General features: G+C 42.4%; 1 protein-coding gene across 4 annotated transcripts in view; it reads left to right on the top strand.

Annotated features, from left to right (window-relative positions):
* Qrich1 (glutamine-rich 1) overlaps window positions 1-12161 on the top strand; it is a 40038-nt gene that overhangs the window by 6119 nt on the left and 21758 nt on the right. For all 4 annotated transcript variants that reach the window (XM_005410175.2, XM_005410176.2, XM_013507581.1 and 1 more), the window contains 2 exons: window positions 5535-5864; window positions 9447-10478. In XM_005410175.2, coding sequence (XP_005410232.1) covers window positions 5556-5864; window positions 9447-10478 — 1341 coding nt within the window. In that variant the 5' untranslated portion in view covers window positions 5535-5555. The remainder of the gene's footprint in view (window positions 1-5534; window positions 5865-9446; window positions 10479-12161) is intronic.

Raw genomic sequence — 12161 nt, 5'->3', positions numbered from 1 at the left:
ATTATTATGATACATGTTTTGATAGTTCTTTTTTTTTTTTTTTTTTTCGGTACCGGGAATTGAACTCACGACCTTGAGCTTGCCAGGTAGGTGCTTATGCCGCTGAGTTAAATCCCCAGCCCCATTTTGATAGTTCTTTCCCCTAATACATAATAAAAGAATACTGAGATATATAAATAAAACTTTGTTGGATGCTACTTTACAACTGTGTATTTCTGTGGCATTAAATATGTTAACCAAATTTGTGTAGGAGAATCAGGTGAAAACCTCCCTCCATGTGTTAGCATACCCCCTTTGATACTGCTGGGGATTGAACCAAGAGTCTCCTGCATGCTATGCAAGTGTTCCACCACCAAGGTACATCCTAGCTCTTTTCATTTTACTTAATTTAGTTATACTTGGGATTGAACCTGGGGCACTATACCACTAAGCTACATCCCCAACCTACGAATTTGTGATCTTTTTGCCTCAGCTTCCCTAGTAGCTTGGATCATAAGCATGTGCCACCACTCTAAGCTGGTTTTCTCTTTGGATAAAAGTTTAAATAATTGTGTTGTTTTTGTGTGGCTGGGGATCAGACTCAGAGCTTTGCTTATGCTAGCAAATGCTTTACCAAGGAGCTACATCCTTAGTCCTGAAGAATAAATTTTGGCCAGGTGAGGTAGCACTGGCCTATAATTTTAGGACTTTGGGGGCGTTGAGGCAAGTAGAATGGCAGTTTTCACCCCAGGTAATTTAGCAATGTAGTGAGACCCTGTAACCAACAAAGGTGGTGATGGGGCACTGGGAATGTAGCTCAGTGCAGAGGGCCTGGGTTTAATCCCAGCACTAAAAAAGAAAATAATGAGTTTTTTTGTTTGTTTTTTGTTTTTTTTCCAGTACCGGGAATTGAACTCATGACCTTGCGCTTGCCAGGCAGGCGCTATACCGCTGGGCTAAATCCCCAGTCCTCAGAAAATAATGAATTTTGATGCTTTATAGCAGATACTTTTTGAAACATGCATCTCTTTGTTTTGTTTTGTTTGTCTTTTTGAGACAGGGTCTCCCTATGCAGTTCTGGCTGGTGTTGAGCCCACTTTGTAGCCCAGGCTGGCCTCCAACTCACAACAATCCTCCTGCGTCGGCCTCCCAAGTGCTGGGAGGTGTGCATCACTATGCCTGGCTTCGTTCTTTTCTGAAAGCTGAATATCCAGCTTGTTTGCCTTTTTGTATTTGGACTAGAGTTCCTTGTAGTAACTTCCTTTGAAGATGCTGTTCTAGAAATACTGATAGCATTTGTTTGGAGATGACTTGGGTAGCAGAATGTTTTCTGTCTACTTTGGAACCTTCATTTACCAAAAAACAGCAAAAAAACCCTTTGGGTTTTGTTTTGATATGAAATATTGTATTCTCAAATTAAAATTATTTAAACAGAACTATAGTTGGCTAAATGTCAAAAATAGAGGGCAAAGGAGCTGTTGGGGTAGGTCACGGGTTAAGTATGTGCTTACCATGTGCGAGGCCTTGGGTTTGATCCCTAGCATCACATTGGAAAAAAATAGAGCATGGAACTTTATTTACCACCCATGTAGGAAATCTAGAGATACTCTGAATTTAGTAAAGTGATTGGCAGAGGGTGATGAGAGGGTAAGAGGAGGGTGATTTAAATGCCCTAAACTCTTCTGGACAGGTGATAAATATTTTAAATTGGTAGACTAAGAACCAGAGATCATCCAGGGATGGTGGTACATCCCAGTAATCCAGCTACTGTAGTTGTCAAGGCTGAACAAGATCACATGTTTGAGGCCAATCTTGGCAATTTGATGAGCCCCTGTCTTAAAATAAAAAGCACTTGGGGATGTAGTTCTGTGCTCCCTGGGTTCAGCCCTTGGAACTGTAACAAACAAAATGAAAAATGGAGGTCAAAATACATTTAACTGTGTTTAGTTTTCATTTTATACTTTCACATATCCCTACCCCCCCCCAAAAAAAAAGTCCAGGTGTGGTGGCTTAACTTTAAGAAAGTGTTTGTTTCACTTAAACTGCTCACCTTGTCAGATTAAAAAATTAGAGGCAAACTGGTTTATATTTTAAAAATAGGTCATACCCCTAGTTCCATGAAAAACAATGTGGATGCAAGCAGTCTATATATCTTGCTGGTGAATTGACATAATACTTTAGTTCCCTGATCCTTTGATCTTATCTCCTTGAGTTGTTTTCTTTTCGATTTTGGCCACTGGCCACAGGAGAGGGGCGTTGGACTTAGAACATAGTGATGTGGCTTTTTGGTGTGATTTGTTTAATTGCTCACCCTTGCAGTTCATTCCCACTGCTCCTAACAAAGATTGAGAGATTCAAGCCCCTGAGCTTTAGGGCTTTCAGTCAGTTTTTGTTGTTGTTTTTGCTTTGGGGTTTTGTTGTTGTTGTTGTTTTTTGAGACAGGGTCTCACTGTGCAGTTCAGGCTGGGCTTGAGCTCACTTTGTAGCCCACCGAGGCTGGTCTCAAACTTGCAACAATCTTCCTGCAATCCTCCTACCTCAGTCTCCTGAGTGCTGGAATTATAGGTGTATGCCACCACGCCCAGCTTAGTTTTTTTTTTTTTGTTTTGTTTTTTGCATGGGCATTTTACACTGGTATGGATGGAGGATAGGAGCCCAAAGGGAATACATCACTGTTAAGTTTATAAGATGAGATGGGGAAGTTGTGTCCAGTCCGTATAAAAAGATATGACTGGTGTCATCAGGCGTGCAGAGCTGCTGTGGTGATGGTTACATTACTTAAGTATTTTTATGCTATTAGGGATCCAACCCAGGTGTGCTGTGCCACTGTGCTGCATTCCTTGATCTTTTTTTTTTTAATTTGAGGCTGGGTCTCACTGTGTTTCCCAGGATGGCCTTCCAACTTGCAGTCTCCTCCCCCAGCCTCCTGAATAGCTGGAATTACAGGTGTGCAACTTTGGCCCTGCTGTTTTTTTTTTTTTAAGTGTTTGTTGTTCTTTTATAGTGGAACTGAAAAACTGAAATATGTACCAACATGGTAGAGGAGCCCTATTAATATATTCTCATTGCCGGGCGTGGTGGCACACACCTGTAATCCCAGCACTCGGGAGGATGAGGCAGGAGGATGGTTGCGAGTTCGAGACCAGCCTGGGCTACAAAGTGAGCTTAAGGCCAGCCTGAACTGCATAGTGAGACCCTGTCTCATAAAGACAAAAAAAATATATATATATGGTCTCATATAATATCTTTCTTAACTCCTTTGAGCAGAATGTGATTAAAGTCCTGAACATTGTGAACTTTGTAATATTATTGAGTCTTTATTCCAGCCTTGAGGATGGTCACCTACACTTGAGTAGCCTGTGCTGGATCTAACAGAAGGACAGTGTGGTTGGCCTTGATGCTCTTCTGTGTTCTTGGAGATCATTGATGACTTTCTTTCGGGTTTCATAGCAGGCTTCAGGACTGGTTTTCTACCCTGAGAGAAAATAACTGAAAGCCTCCATAGCAGGGGGAAAGGGAAAGCTGGGTAAGGGAGATGGTCTAAAAAGATGTGGAAGGTGGGCAAAGGAGAGTTAAGTTTCCAGAGACAGCTCATCAGCAAGGGTTTTCCCTTGTACCCTGTGACTTACACTGGTTGTTCTCTGTACTCTGTTATGCTTAGAGTTTCTTTAAAATTGGAGGCTTTCCTAAGGATAATGCCCAGGAAATTGTGATTTCAGATAAAATAAGGTGTGTTGTTCTTTATTTATGGATAAATATATTCTCAATGTATTGTAGGCATTGTTACAAAAATTACTATGCAATCTGTTTTTTGGAAGCATGGAAATATAAGGTCTCCTGTATTTATGCAGCACCCCTCAGAAATAGTGCCAGTGTCATTAAATTGGATTAAGGACCATATGTTTTCTTTTTCTTTTTCTTTCTTTTGTCTTTTTGAGACAGGATCTCACTATGCAGTTCAGGCTGGCCTTGAACTAATTTTGTAGCTGAGGCTGGTCTCAAACTCACAACGATCCTCCTGCCACAGCCTCCCAAGTGCTGAGATTATAGGCATGCACCACCACTCCCATCAAGGACCATATTTTTTCTTCAGTTTCACTCTTGCCCTGGATGTGTAATTTTTCCGCCAGGGTGTGTACTAAACATCTCCTAGGGGAAATTCCTGTATGCCTTTCCCTAGTGTGTACAACTACACTGTGCCTTTTATTGTTATAAGTTGTGGATTTCGCACAAAGAAGGAATCAGTTCTTCTTATTCCACATTGAATGCAACAGGTATATGAGAAGCACCTGTTCTATGTGATCTAGAAAGGACCAGGATACAGTCTTGTCTGCCAGAAGTTTAGAGCCAAGTAGAAGAAAGGAAATGGTTATACATATACTTGAAATCTATAACATGAGGCCTCTTGAGCATCAGGGCAGTGAAAGAGAGATTAGCATTTCTGACTTGATGGGTCAAGGAGACATCATATTTCTGGACATTGGAGATTGACCGAGAGTCTTTTTAGGCAGGAAACTTCACTCAGTTTGCTGTTGCTTTTGTTCTAGAGGTGGTGCTGGTCAAGCAAGGAAGGTGCAGAGATAGCAGTGGCAGGTCATTCAGTATTCACATATGATGTAATTGTCCCCCCGGGTGAATATCCACCTTTGTAGGGAAATTTCAGTACATCAGTATTGGACAAAAAACCTGCAGAACTGATTTCTGGTCTCTTTCTCTTTCAACTTTAATAGTGGTCTAGTTATTTAAGCCCCTGTTCAATTCCCTCCCATCAATAATTTTAATAAAATCAGTACTCATAGAGTGCTGTCTATTTGTCCCAGATACTTTTCCAAGTGTTTTATATACATTTAATCCTCATGTCAACTCTGAGGTTTATAGACGGGAAAACTAAGGTTGACCGGCTGAGTTACACAGTTGAGACTGATTCACTCAGATATTGAGGCTCTAAAGTATGTGCTCTTAGCAGTCAGCTATGCCACAAAAAAAGGTGAACAAATGAGATTTTTGGTGTTTCTGATGGAATCTGGTACTTTGGTTGGGAGATGAAAAGTACGTCCGGCTCTCTCTTGGGTCTTGCCACAGCTGGGTTGCGTAACTCTCTCCACTGTACGACGTGCTTGGTGGCTGAAACAAAACATGTCAGTAGGAATCTCTGATCTTAGCTTCCTCCTCCTCGCTTAGTAATCCTCTCGGTGGTGATCAGAGCGCAGTTTCGCATGTGACATTTACTGTTCACAGTAACGCGTGGCTCTGCCAAGAAGGTGGGATTGGCCTACTGGCGGATGGGGAGTGTGTTTTCAGCCTGTTTCATCCAGTACTGTGCAGCATGCTTTTGTTTTTTTTGTTTTCAGTGTGGTATAGTTTGACTTAAGAAATGTTAGTGGAAATATTTTCATATATTAGCCGAAAATACAAAATGAGACCAAAACTTGATTTTGTATTCTATTTATATCCAACTGCCCTGACTGTTCTTGATGTAAGGGTGATTGCTTCTGTGCATTTCAAGATACAAAAACAGCATAATTTTGACTTCTGTACATTTATTTTATTTTTAGGAACCCTAAGGACTCTGCAATATGAATAATTCTCTGGAGAACACCATTTCCTTTGAAGAATACATCCGAGTGAAGGCACGGTCTGTCCCACAACACAGGATGAAGGAATTTCTGGACTCATTGGCCTCTAAGGGTCCAGAAGCCCTTCAGGAATTCCAGCAGACAGCTACCACTACCATGGTTTACCAACAGGGCGGGAACTGCATTTATACAGACAGCACTGAAGTGGCTGGGTCTTTGCTTGAACTTGCTTGTCCAGTCACCACCAGTGTTCAGCCGCAGACCCAGCAAGAACAACAGATCCAGGTTCAACAGCCACAGCAGGTTCAGGTAAAAGGGAAATGTTTAGGTGCAGCCTGTTTAATACCTTTATTTGCTGTCAGGGTTTTGAGTATTAGGAACGTTATTATTATTATTATTATTATTACTTTTGAGACAGGGTCTCACTGTGCAGTTCAGGCTGGTCTTTTTTTTTTTTTCCAGGCTGGTCTTGAACTCACTCTGTCAGGCAGGCGCTTGTGCCACTGAGCTGTATCCCTGGCCCCAAACTCACTTTGTAGCCACGAACTCGCAGCGATCCTCCTGCCTCAGTATCTTGAGTGCTGGGATTATAGATGTGCACCACCATGCCTGGCCAGGAACGTTATATCTGTACGGATGCTAAGAAATTTTGTGTGTCTGTGTGTGTGTATCTTTTTGAGACAGGGTCTTGCTATGCAGATCCAGCTGGCCTTGAGCTCACTTTGTAGCCCAGGCTGGCCTCAAACTTGCAACTCATCCTTCTGCCTTAGTCTCTCGAGTGCTGGGATTATAGGCATGCACCACCATGCCCAGCAAGAAATTATTTTTGTGCCAGGCATTTTCTGTCAGGGTTTTGCGTATTGGGAACATTATAACTATACAGATGTTAAGAAATTATTTTTGTGTGACACGTGGTGGTGCACACCAGGGAATCTTCTTCATATTCTTTTATTTCTCTTTCTATTTTTCAGTGCAAGGGCTACTAAAAGGGAGTCTTTGAAACTTTATTTAACGCTAAAGCTATTATAATTAACATGTACTAAAAATACTTTCAGTTACTATAAACTGAAAAATACATGCTGTTTGTCTTGGAGAATTGAACAATTAAGAGTTCTGGGATTGGATTTGGATGTAATAACTGCATGTGACTGAGGCTTTGCTGCTGTCCGTGCCAGAAGATTGGGAATTAACTAAGAATCTGAAAGCGCACACACGCTCACGTGTGTAGTCAGTCACACTTTGGAATCTACGAGTGATTGGTTGTAGAACTCCTTATATAAGATATCAAAATCCAAATGCTTAAATACCCCCTCGTTGCTGTGTAGTCCAGGATCTTGCTGTGTAATCCAGGCTGGCCTTGAACTCACTGTGTAGTCCAGGCTGGCCTTGAACTCACAATGATCCTCCTGCCACAGCTTTCTGAGTGCTGGGATTACAGGTGTGGACCACTGTGCCTTTTATAAAGTGATGTACTATTTGCACATGATCTATGTATATCTTGTATATTTAAAATGTCTAGATTACTTACAGTATCTAATAAAATGTTAAGAGTTACACTATAATGCTTAGGGAAAAATGAGAAAAACTAAACATGTAATCCCAGTATTCAGGTAGAACCATAACCACATCTATTTTATAACATTTTCGTGAGCCCGTAAAGAAACCCCATACTTAGTAGTTACTCTATATTTTCCCCAGCTATCTCTCCATCCCTAACAACTAACTACTATTCTGCTTTCTGTTTGTGGAGTAAATACGCTTATTTTGAGCATTTTATATAAATAGAATACACCATGTGATCTTTTGTGACTAACTTCAGGTAGCATATTCTGGGTCTGTTAGTGTAACATAGACTTGTCTATTGTGAATAATGCTATGAACCTTGATATACAAGTTTTTGTATGGGTGTGTTTCCTGTGGGCTACATAGCTACGTGAAACTGCTGGGTTATACGAGTTGTCATGTCTGTCATATATTTAACTGTTGAGGAGCTCTTAGACTGCTTTGTAAAGTGTTACACCATTTTTTGCATCCACCTCAGCAGAGTTCTGATTTCTCCATATCTTCACCAGCAGTCGTTACCTTTTCTTTTCTGGGACTTGAACCCAGGAGTTTGCTTATTCTAGACAAATGCTCTACCACTAAGCTACATCCTCACTCCTTTATTATTTTGAGACCTGTTAGCCTTGGGCTTGAGTTTAATCCTCCCGCCTCAACTTCCTGAAGAATTTTGGATTACAAATATGTGCTACTGTGCCCGGCTTTTTTTTTTTTTTTTTTTTTTTTTTGGTAAAGCCATTCTAGTGGGTATGAAATGGTATCTCATTGTGGTTTTGACTTCACTTCCTTGATATCTGGTTATGCTGAACAACTTTTTATGTGCTTATTGACCATTTGTGTGTGTGTTTTAAAGAATCATCTATTTAGAGTCCCATTTTTTGTATATATGAAGTCCAACTTCATTGTTTTGCATGTAGATATCCGCTTGACCCAGAAACATCCCTGGTTATCCTTTGTCATGTATGTCCTCTTACTAGATATAGAACTAATCTGCTTTCTGATTATCTGTTTTGTTTTTATTTATTTGTTTTCCTTTTTTTTGTACTTTCATAATTTCTACCTGTGGTTAAGAGTAATTTTAGTTATGTATCTGAGATGGAAAAGTCTTTATTATACACAATATATGACTTTTTTTATACTGTTTTGCATAATAAAATAACTAAGAAGAAATGAGCTTCATTACCAGAACTATGTGACCCAGAGTATAGTAATGTGTTAAAATGAAATTACCTGGGTTTTGTGGGGCTTTTAAAAATCTGCTTTCTCTCATAAAATAAAGTATCTTAAGTACTCCAAATAATCATGCAATAGTACTTTGTTTTTTTTTTTCTGTTTTTGACACAAGGTCTCACTATGCAGTCTGTCCAAGCTGGCCTTGTTCTTACTATTTAGCCCAGGCTGTCCTTGAACTTGCAGTGATTCTTCTGTCCTAGCCCCCAAGTATGCTGGCAGTACAGGTGTATGCCACCTTGCCTGGCTTCATATTTTCTACCTGTTCATGATGGAGATAGATTTGATCCACAATAAAAGATTATATTATGGCTAGTCACAGTGGCACACACCTGATCCTAAGCTGGACACATGAGAATTGGATGCATGTAGGATGTATTTGTTCTTCTGACCTTGTAGTACAGTGGCCCTGCACTTTCTATCACTTATCCTGTAGAAAAAATTTTTTTGTTTTTTGACACAGGGTTTTGCTGCGTAGTTCAAGGATGGCTTTGAACTCACTGTGTAGCCCAAGCTGGCCTTGAGCTTGCAGTGTTCCTCCTGCCTCAGCCTCCCAGATGCTGGGATTATAGGTGTATACCACCATGCCCACCCATAGATAAAATATTTTTGAACATATGTATAAATGTATATTTATAAATTACATACTTATATTACTAAGACCATATACAAAAAGCAGAAGACACATTTTCAAAGAAGAGTTAAAAGTAAGCAAACAGCTGGGTGTGGTGCCTCATGCTTATAATCCCAGTACTTGGGAGGCTGAGGCAGGAGGATTGTCATGAGTTCAAGGCCAGCCTGAACTACATAGTGAGACCCTGTCTCAAAAAACAAAACAAATTTTAAAAAGTGAGTAAACATTCTGATGATTCCTTTCTGGGCTGTAGGGCTAGTAATGGTCCCAGCAGGTCTTACTTGTTTTCCAGGGTGGAATGTATCACGGAACGGGGTGATGCTGAAGAATTTCTGTATGATTGTGAGGATTGTGCCTTGGGTTATGACAGTCCCTCCTCACAGTATACAGGGACCCTGCCTAGGATGCTTGGGGATGGGGTTCGCGCTGCTGTCTGGCTTACTCACTGGTGAATCTTGTCGCTGCAGGTACAGGTGCAGGTACAGCAGTCTCCGCAGCAGGTCTCGGCTCAGCAGCTCTCCCCGCAGCTCACCGTTCACCAGCCCACCGAGCAGCCCATCCAGGTCCAGGTGCAGATCCAGGGCCAGGCACCGCAGTCAGCAGCCCCTTCCATCCAGACCCCGTCTCTGCAGAGCCCTAACCCCTCGCAGCTGCAAGCGGCCCAGATCCAGGTGCAGCACGTGCAGGCTGCCCAGCAGATTCAGGCTGCCGAAATTCCGGAAGAGCACATCCCACATCAGCAAATCCAGGCTCAGCTGGTTGCTGGCCAGTCTCTTGCTGGGGGTCAACAGATCCAAATTCAAACTGTGGGTGCCCTTTCCCCACCACCATCCCAGCAGGGCTCACCCCGGGAAGGGGAGCGCCGGGTTGGCACAGCCAGTGTCCTCCAGCCAGTGAAGAAGCGCAAAGTGGACATGCCCATCACTGTGTCCTACGCCATCTCAGGGCAGCCGGTGGCCACCGTGTTGGCCATTCCACAGGGCCAGCAACAGAGTTATGTGTCTTTGAGGCCAGACTTGCTGACAGTAGACAGTGCCCACCTGTACAGTGCCACTGGGACCATTACTAGCCCTACCGGAGAAACTTGGACCATCCCTGTTTATTCTGCCCAGCCCCGGGGGGACCCTCAACAGCAGAGCATTACCCACATTGCCATTCCCCAGGAAGCCTACAACGCAGTTCACGTCAGTGGCTCACCCACGGCCCTGGCAGCTGTAAAGCTGGAGGATGACAAGGAGAAGATGGTGGGCACCACGTCTGTAGTGAAAAACTCCCATGAAGAAGTAGTGCAGACCCTTGCAAACTCTCTCTTTCCAGCACAGTTCATGAATGGCAACATCCACATTCCAGTAGCTGTGCAGGCTGTGGCAGGCACGTACCAGAACACAGCTCAGACTGTCCACATATGGGACCCCCAGCAGCAGCCACAGCAGCAAACCCCCCAAGAACAGACACCGCCGCCGCCACAGCAGCAGCAGCAGCTCCAGGTTACCTGTTCAGTAAGTGAGACATCTGCAGGGCGTCTGGTTCTGCAGGGCCCAGTGCGGCACAGAGCTCGCTGGAACCTCTGGCTTACTGCCGCAGTGTTTTCCTGCGGTGATAAAGTATGTAGCATTTGGGGGAAGGGAAAGAGACAGGAGGTACATTCTAAGGTACATCCTACAGTGAAGATAATCTCTGATTAATTGGGTTTTCTGACATGGCATCAATATTGAATTTTTTCTCTTTCAGTTCTGAAATTTTAGATTTACAGAAAACATTGCCAAAATGGAATTGTGTTGGAATTTTAACTTTAAAATTGCTTGAGTTTTTTTTTTTTCCTAATTAGCGATGGTGTTTGTTTTTGTTTTTTTGAGACGTCTTGCTATATTGTTACGCTGTCCTTGAACTCACTGTGTAGCCCAGGCAGGCTTCCAAACTCGATGATCCTCCTGTCTCAGCTTCCTGAGTGCTAGGATTACAGGCGTGCACCATCATACCTAGTAATTTTAAAGATAGCTCAGGGATGTGGATAGGTTAATCTTTTTATGTTGTTAGTAAGCTTTCCACTTCCTTGTGTGACAGATCTTTAATGTGCTTGGTAGTAGTGTTTTTGCCTAGCATCATGAGGTCTCCCCCCATTCAGTCTTCAGCCCTGCAAAAAACAAACAACAACAAAAAGGGACCTGGGTGTAGTAATAACAGCCCTTGGAAAGCTGAGGCAGGAAAATTACGTTTGAGGCAACCCCGGGCTACATAGCAATATAGCAAGACCGTGTCTCAAAACAAAAAGTTATTGTCTGGTCTCATGAGACTGCTAACGGTGGGCTTCTGGGCCTACATGTAAAGAAACAGCCGCAAATTAGGTGAGGGGCGACACCAAGAAACTCATGGCATGAATTACTGAGTGAAGTCTCACTAGTTTCTTAGCAGCCGCAGCGTATGGTAGGTGACTTCGTTAAAGACCTAAATATCTTCGTAACGCCTGCAAGTAAAATGAAGTAGTCCTTGTTTCAGGAACCTCAGAGGCTAGTTGTGAGAATAAGAATTTTATCTGTCTTTGTCTTTTGGTATTGGGAATTGAACTCAGGGCCTTGGGCTTGCCAAGCAGGTGCTGTGCCACTGAGCTGTATCACAAGCCAGACCATAAGAATTTTAATGATTTCTCTTGTTTTGAATTATTTGTGAGGCAGCATAATAAAAGACATAATACACACAGGCAAATCGGGAATTTAGAAATTCTAAGTTAAAGTGAGAGGAGGCGTCTTCATAGAAAAAGTGAGGTTTAACCTAGTTATAGTTTAAATGGATAGAAGAGGGGACAATTAAGTACAGAGATGGGCCAAAAAGATACATCCTAGGGCAACATGAGAGGGAAATAGTGATAAGTAGTTAGTGCGGGGAGTGAAGGGTGTTGTTTTTTTTAAAGTGGAGTTGATGTGGGTCTATCTGTAATTGGAAATCTGAAATTTCTACATTTCCTCAGTCCTAATGACAAGAGAAATGAAACAGTTATGTAGAATTGTTTTCATCTAGGGAAAACAAGCCAAGACATTTGCAATGGGGCTCTGTGAGGAGAATGAAGATGAATAAGACCACCTGTCCCACCTGTGGACCACTTACAAACCATGCGGAAGACAATGTGTGTGTGTGTGTGTGTGTGTGTGTGTGTGTGTGTGTGTGTGAGAGAGAGAGAGAGAGAG

This window comes from Chinchilla lanigera, unplaced genomic scaffold, assembly GCF_000276665.1.
Source record: "Chinchilla lanigera isolate Chin_1 unplaced genomic scaffold, ChiLan1.0 scaffold00131, whole genome shotgun sequence".
Lineage (NCBI taxonomy): Eukaryota > Metazoa > Chordata > Mammalia > Rodentia > Chinchillidae > Chinchilla > Chinchilla lanigera.
Note: the sequence above shows the minus strand (reverse complement) of the source record. Positions and strands in the feature narration are given on the sequence as shown.